Below are 8,359 nucleotides of genomic sequence, written 5' to 3'. Positions count from 1 at the left end.
AGATTACATTAATCCTTGGACTGCAGTAGCCAAGATTTATATGGTCCAGTTATTTAAAAGAAAAGTTAGGGGTTTAAAAACCAAAGTGCATTAGATATTAAAAATGATTCAAGTTTGTTCCATTGAGTTACAAATTATTCCCAGTGAACTAATGAACAAAACCAGGGCTCATTTAGTGAGAGCCCCCAGCCACTTCCTCCCTGTGATTACCTCTTCCCCATCCACTCCCCCACCCCCCTCCCAACTCCTGCGTATTGTGTTTTGCAAGTTATTTAAGGTGAAGACAAGTGTGCACTTTTCTGGGGAGGCACCCTGATCTACCTTGTGGATTACTCAAGTGAAGCAGCTATTGAAGTAATGGTATGAATTAAAAAGGTTACTGCAAGTCAGGCTAATCAACTTTATTGGATCATCCTAATTCTGACATTAAAACTTGAAACTATTTACATTCAGGTTGAATTATTCCTATTTGAATGGATCAAAAACAGCAGACTTGACAATATATAAAAGATGGACTCTTTTGACTGGAAATTCTCAGCAATATTTACAAAGCACTATAAATAAGATACTACAAAATTGTTAAACTCATTAAATCAAGTTTTAATCAAATCTTGGTCTCATTTTTTTTGCAGAATATTCTACACGCTTAGGACATTCTTTCCCCCAGCCGCAAAAGTGGGTCAATCACTGCAAGATCACGCTTCAAGATCCTTTTACTTTGAGGGGATAGTGTTAATACTGTGGATGAACAATTGCACTATGAATTAGGCAAGTTACTGATAATTGGCGGTAGGACAAATAAATTACACCCAAGAGCCAGTCATGGAATGACTTTCCTTGAATAGATGTTGTAGGATAGCATTGAACATTGTAACAACCAACTCAAGTAACTAACCAAAGTGCACTAATAATTTCCTGAATTCTAAACATGTGGCGCAAAATGGCAATACTATTTGCACGTACAAGAAACAGCAATCATGTCCTCATATTCTTTGTACACAATGTGATCATTTTGTTCCTTCATAAGAACGCTAATGGGGCTGTATTTTGAGGGAACACAAGATGGACGGGGAACATTTTTATCAACAATTTCATTGATGAAATTTTGGACAATTGCATGGTTTGGAGAGTGGTAACCATAATGGAGAATTCTAGGGCAGTCACCCCTGCAAAATTTGGGATTGTACTTATGAGGAGCCACAATCCAGTGATCCCATCCCAATTGCTCAAAGCTTACCCAGAACGAATGGAGTTTGCAGTTGTTCCGAGGAGAGTTTTTTTTATGGAGTAAGTTAGGAATGTCTGAGCCAATGTTACTTATTTGTCGCGGCTTCCTGGATAGTGTACGTGATCTGGAGGGCTTCTCTAGAATTTGCTTCTTCTGTTTCTCCCTCCTTTGATGAGCAGTCTCATCAGTATCATTTAAGTACAACAGCAGTGAAGGTACTTGGAGATGGATGGCACTCTTGTCCAGAGGTCCTTGACCAATGTTTCCTAGATCAGTACACTTGTAACTGATGTTCAGATCAACATTCTTCACAGAACTGCCAGTTGGGAAATACACACACGGGGTTACATCAGCTTCTGCCCATTGGTCATGCATCTTTAACACAAATTTGATGGGTATTTCTGTGGAAGTGGCATTCTGTAGGAAATTCACATCAACATGATTTGCACGGAGGCATTTGATCTCACAAGAAACCTTGAAGTGATTAGGAAGAGCACTGTGCAAATAAATAACTGCAACTTTAATCAAGTGTTCCAGCTCTGGAATATACTGCAGATTGTATTCAATGTGATGGACATGCCAGTGACCTATGAAGGAAAGTAGAGTAGAAATCAACACTTCAACATTTTACAACCAAACACAACTACCCATATTGTCCCATATCAAGTTCTCATGTCAGTCAGATGTCAACAATACTAAATGTGATTTGCTTAAGCAAAGACCACGAATGGAGGACAGACGTCCATTTCTGAAGAATTAAGAACAGCCTTTTTTCCCCCTTTGAATTGTATTCTGACGTTGGGTTGGTCAGTACACAAAGGTGCTGGAGTACCCTCAGGTCAGACAGCATCTCTGGAGAACATGGATAGGTAACGACATGTTGCAATGTCAATCATTAGTCAGAGAGCCCCTTTATCTATGCGTAGTTCGTCAATAAAAAAGTAACTCGAGTAATTTTTAACTAGGATTTTAAGTTTTTCGAAGTAATAACTCTACCTGCGTTGGCGATTAAGACACTGGAACTGGGCTTCACCAGGCGAATGGTGTTCGTCTTAGTGGTTCGGTTGGCTTTAGGATTCCCGTTCTGATCCGCCGACTGCATGTAGAGGCTAGCCATGTATTCCATGTGTTGGTCATCTTCTCTCTGTCGGGAGAGCAGTGGAGGGCGGGGGCTGACCTTCCCAGACAACATCTCGATTAAAGGACCCAAGTCCGCCACTTCCTTACCACCAGGCTCTGCACTCATCCCGGCACTTCCATGTAATGCTACAAGCTCCAACAAACAGATCAAAATGCGGAATACGGTGCGACTCCAAATCCTAATACTGCACATGTTGGTTTCAAAGCTAGTACTGCCGTACAGGTACCTGCAGACCACAGGTGGGACCATAGCTCCAATGCACTGATAAACTCAAAAGCGTTCCTCTGAATGCGCCATTAAACAGCTTGGGCAAATTATCTCTTAATTAATGGTACCTTCACGTGATGTCACTAAATCAATCAGTGTTTCCTGGCGGACGGTTGGGTCAGATTGGTTGTTTCATGGCAATTAGTTGAATCTGAGGCATCGTTTGGATGGAATTGAAATATCCATTGATGTACTTTTTATACTTCCACGTGCCCAAACTTCGGAAAATATCAGATTGAGGCCGAATTGGATTCTTAATTATCTCAAATGTAATTTCCACCAGTGTCTGGTATTCCTATATATTTCAACACCAACGCTAATATAATGTACTTCCCCCTTATGAGACAAAGTGCACTAAGAGATTCTGTGTTTCATTGACAAACTGGAGTTGGGTGTGGGCAGTGAAGACTTTGTGGTTTGTAACATGAGAGTATATTTATTTTAGGTAAAATATTAGCCCTTTGTCATGCATTTCAAAGAAAGATGGCAATGGACAAGGAGAGTTTTTTTTCCCCAAGAAAAGAATGAAATATGAGGACAGGGTCCCAGTTGGTAATTCTTGTGCTCTGAACAGGGAGTTTAAGAACATTAATAGGAAATTTATTTTTTATATCAGCATATTGCACAGCAGACTAAACAAACGAAAGATGTAAGAAAAATATTTTTGTTTGTAATGTATTACAAAAGATTTGTGGAAAATTCCTTTTTACATATTTATTATCCTTTGTATGTATTTGCTAATATTAGAAAGTCTACTATTTCTCAAAGTACTACTTGAGGCATTGACTGATGCTGGGTCAAATTTCCATTGCATCAGTGTGCAATATTTCCATTGCAGCAGTGTGAAGAAAGGTCTCGACCTGAAACGTCACCCATTCCTTCCCTCCAAAGATGTTGCCTGTCCCGCTGAGTTACTCCAGCATTTTGTGTCTACCTTTGATTTAAACCAGCATCTGCAGTTCTTTCCTACACTGTGTGGCCCAACATCCCTTGTACAAATCCAAATAAAGAATATTAATAACCTGTATAAGCGAAGGGGACCATTATCAGTGAGTGGACTGTTGCATTTGACTGTATGTAGAAGTGAATTTTCCTCTTCCTGGATTGTGGGAATTGTGACTCTTCCTCACTCCTTCATCCTCTCCCGTTGTCATTGGTTGAGATCTATTCTCATGCAGAGATAGGGAGCAATAGGGCTTGCAGTGATTTGTCATCTCAGATCACTGATGTAAACTGACAGCTTCTTGATATCCTTATTAATATGTTACATTGGTTCAGAGTATTTCTGATGCCATATATTTTGACAAATTTATTATAAGTAAATAGAGACCTGAGAATAAAATGATATGATTTTCATGAGAAGGGCATACTGAAATTTTATTAGGTTGCAAATAAAGAATCAATCACAGGCAAATAATAGTCTTTCATTGAAAGATGATTGTATAACGGACTCAGGGGGTATGGGGAGAAGGCAGGAACGGGGTACTGATTGAGAATGATCAGCCATGATCACATTGAATGGCGGTGCTGGCTCAAAGGGCCGAATGGCCTCCTCCTGCATCTATTGTCTATTGTCTATAACAATGGAAGAGGAGAGATTTCAGGATTTTGACCAAAGATTTTTTTGGCTATCTCCTTTTACACTTCCACATGCTGCCCCTCACCATCAGCAATCCAAAAAAAGGTGTTACAGTCTAATAGCAAAATCTGCAGATGCTGGAAATCTGAAATAAAAGTAGAAAGTGTTGGAATTCCTCAGCAAGTCAAACAGTATGTAAGGAGAGAGAAACAAAATCATTTCTAACGTCACTTAATATACCCAGCTGTATCTCTTGGTAGACACAAAATGCTGGAGTAACTCAGCGGGACTGGCAGCATCTCTAGAGAGATGTTTCGGGTTGAGACCCTTCTTCAGACTGATGTCAGGGGAGTGGGCACGACAGATAGAATGTAGTCGGAGACAGTAAGACTGGTGGGAGAACTGGGATGGGGAGGGGATGGAGAGAGAGGGAAAGCAAGGGCTACATGAAGTTAGAGAAGTCAATATTCATACCTAAGCGAAATATGAGTTGCTGTTCCTCCAATTTGCACTGGGCCGCACTGACAAAGGAAGAGACCCAGGACAAAAAGGTCAGATTGGGAATGGGAGGGGGATTTAAAGTGCTGAGTAACCGGGAGATCAGGTAGGTTAAGGCAGACTGAACGAAGGTGTTCAGCAACAGTCAACTCCACCCCTGTCTATCTTTTCTGTTTCTGAAATGCTCATCCATGCCTTTGTTGAGATTTTGAGGCCATCCCAAAACTCTGCTCCCAACGTGCTCTGTTGTGTTCACTCATCACCGCGTGATCTACATTGGCTTCTAATTAAGGAACACTCTGATATGAAAGTATTCACCCTTATTTACAAATCACTGCAAGCTCTATTTCTCTTTATCCCCTGAATGAAAATAGATGACTATGTTAAAATCAGGTCAATTTCCTGTGTCTTGTCTTTGTCTAATTTGTGTAACGTTGCACCACAAACCAAAACTAAATCAAGCCTTGCATTTACAAATCATCTTCAGGATGTTCGAAAGCACTATAGAGCCAATCTAATTCTTCCGAAGTTTCGTCACTTTTACAATGGGTGTTTTGACTTGTTTGGCAAAAGGGGCCTGTTGTGCTGTAACATGCTGTGACCATGATTCATAATGTGTGGAACCGAAAATTAACTGGACTTGGCATGATAAAAGCTTTGTTGTGAGCAGTGATATCAGTCGACTAATGGAATAAATACATCTCGCAGCATGAAACAGGATTTAAGCAGTAGAACAAAATAGGTAAAGCATTGGAAGAGAAAGAAGATTAGAGTGGGCAGTTAGTCCACTTTCACCAATTTTATACTTCAGCCCAAGATTATACCAGGCATTATACAAAGTATAGTCCCTTTCTGCTGAGAGATTGCATACATATGAATGAAAATAATACATTTTCCTGGAGGCTTTATGAACATGTTTATTGACTTAGTCCCTGGCACATTTTACAGAATTTCAATATGCGCTATCCTTAAAATGCTTGAGGAAAATTCAAGAGTTGAACGAAAAGCACTCTCTGAGCACTAGATGGCAGTGTGTTTGAATGTGTGCTTGTGTGCTCGATGGCAGTGTGCTTGGGATGAGTGAGATGGAACAAAAGCTGCAAGCCAAAGATGATCAAGCTCCGTCTTGCTTAAATGTACGTTTTCTTTTGATAAATCTTGACGTGTGCCCCATTAGTTAATCTAACTTGCAGACGTATCATCTTTGAATTACTATGTTTTCAGACTAGAAAGTAACCAGGTCAGCAAATTAAATGATATCAAGAAGACCTCAGCTGAAACCTTGCATCTACAAATAGTCTTTCCTTGATACCACAAGCCAGCCCATGTTTCTTTTCACTTCAGAATCATTGATGATGATCATGTTAAGTCCTAGTGTCCTGCAGTAAAGAAGAGCTAAGGAAGAGCAGATGAGAGGCTGCCTCGGAGCGTGAATCTACAACACTCTTCTGGTTTGTGTCATTCTTGTTCCATTGAACTTGTTCCATTGATTTTATGAGCATATAAATTGGCAATTGGTTCAATCTGCTAGGAATATAACGTGACCTCTGCAGAGTGGAATTCCATTCCAGTGTTTTAAAGAGGTGAATGACAAAGAGACTGAAAGAATGGAAGCCAGATGTGCAATGAATTTTGCACATAGTCAAACGCCCACATCACAGAATATATAGACATTGGAAGACCAACTTCATTACTTTGGAATGGGAAATGTGCAACCTTTCCGAATTTGATTTGCAATCTACTTTCACCAAAGTTCATTGTTCTGTTTGATACACCTACAATTAAACACGCTTGACACTCTTGACCCTCCATTTCTGAATATGAAAGTGACGCATCACCTTTATACGTCAAGCATTTCTATGCAGCCTCTTGTCACAGTCATCATATCAGTGTTAGATTACGGACATTACAGACACCTTATTCAGGCTTATTTAGACTCAGCCAACTCGATAGAATTGATAAATTTGAGGCAATAAATACCGACCTTGCCAGTGATGCCCAGATTCCGCAAAAATATGACAACATTATTAACATAACTTCTGCGTCTCTGGCACTTTGACTTTAGAGGGCAAGCTGAAGGATATAATTCAGGCAGATGTAAGGCATGAGTGAAAATTCTCTCTCAGTGAAGTTGAGGAGACAAATATTTTAGAGCATTGGTCAGGAGATGTCTGCCTCCAGCTAAATAACCTGTAACTCCGAATCTCATTTATCTATTTTTTAAAGCTAACTTTATTGAACATCAGAACTGTATGGGGTCACTGAAATGAGAGAAATGTGAGATACTCCATATTCCAGGCTATGAAATAGAAGGTTAAAAAATGGTCGATGTGGCAGTATTAATCAAAGTTACGACTAAGCAAAAGAAAAGGATGTTTACATGTGTGCTCAAACACAAGAAAAATGTTCTTGGAAAAATGGCAAAGTTATAATGGTGCAGGGTATATTCTGAAGGCTGTAAATGGTGCAAAGATAAGTGAGAGAAACTACAAACAAATTGCAAGAATGTTAGAGAAATGGAAGTTGTGGAGTTGATTTTTCCTAATATGGACAATGAAATGTAGCAATGTACAAATCGCAAAGCTTTCTAGTGCAGCAAGAAACAAGGCAGTGCAGGATCTAGTCATGGGAATGTGTCGTATGACAACCTTCAGGACTTCACACCGAGATCTACAATTTCAGTTCCCTTTCATTTCACATTTTCAACATTTACCATTTTTGTAATCTGGTAAATTTCAGATATTTATTCAATACCTCTAGTTACACCTCCTCCATGCCTTTTTTTCTTCCTTTACCACCTAGTTCTTCACCACCCTCATTCCCTCAAGAGTCATGGAGTCATAGAGTCCTACAGCATGGAAACAGGCCCTCCGGCCCAACTTGCCCATACCGGCCAATAGGTCCCATCTGCACTAGTCCCACCTGCCTGTGTTTGGCCCATATCTACACCTGTCCTATCCATGTACCTGTCTAAATGTTTTTAAAATGTTGCAATAATACCTGCCTCAACTACCTCCCCTGGCAGCTCGTTCTATACAACTACCACCCTTTGTGTGAAAAGGTTACCCCTCAGATTGCTAATTAAATCTTTCCCCCCTCATCTTAAACCTATGTCCTCTGGTTTTCGATTCCCCTACTCTGGGCAAGAGACCTGTGCGTCTACCCAATCTGTTCCTCTCATGATTTTATACTCCTCTATGAGATCAACTCAAGCACCTTTTTGCCATTTAATCTTTCCAATCTGCCAAAGACCTTCCTTTGACATTTTTCTACACTTCCCCTCTATCTACACATCTTTAATCGTGTCTCCCGATTCCATTAAGAATCAATAATATAAAACATTACCCCTACTTCACTCCACAGACTACCCAATTCCCATTCCTGGGAAATACTCTCAAGGCATCTAACCTCTCGCACCTTCAAGGTTGGCTGTGGGAGATGCCCCCCGGGGCACAAAGGCTGAAGGACTGGAGAGGGACGGCTCGCTGGTGAACTGTATGAGGGGGAGAGGTGGTCGGGCTGTGGGGAGACAGTGCACCAAGAGCGGGCCGCAAGGAAAGACGATCGGGCCACCAAGAACAAAGAGGAACCCGCTGGGAGTGGAGGGGGGCGCCAAGAACAAGGAGGGACCCATCGGGTGGGGGCT

At 40.7% G+C, this 8,359-nt stretch overlaps 1 protein-coding gene across 1 annotated transcript; it reads right to left on the bottom strand.

Annotated features, from left to right (window-relative positions):
- Nucleotides 1-949: 949 nt before the first annotated feature.
- On the bottom strand, nt 950-2,345 carry bmp15 (bone morphogenetic protein 15). Its single transcript, XM_078411848.1, has 2 exons — nt 2,225-2,345; nt 950-1,815 (listed from the first exon to the last, which is right to left on the bottom strand). Exons 1-2 carry the CDS (start codon nt 2,343-2,345, stop codon nt 950-952), a joined length of 987 nt encoding a protein of 328 aa, XP_078267974.1.
- Between the last annotated feature and the right edge of the window lie 6,014 nt (nt 2,346-8,359).

Source organism: Rhinoraja longicauda, chromosome 15 (genome assembly GCF_053455715.1).
Source record: "Rhinoraja longicauda isolate Sanriku21f chromosome 15, sRhiLon1.1, whole genome shotgun sequence".
NCBI lineage: Eukaryota > Metazoa > Chordata > Chondrichthyes > Rajiformes > Arhynchobatidae > Rhinoraja > Rhinoraja longicauda.
The sequence above is the reverse complement of the archived record's forward strand: the minus strand, read 5'-3'. Positions and strand labels throughout refer to the sequence as shown.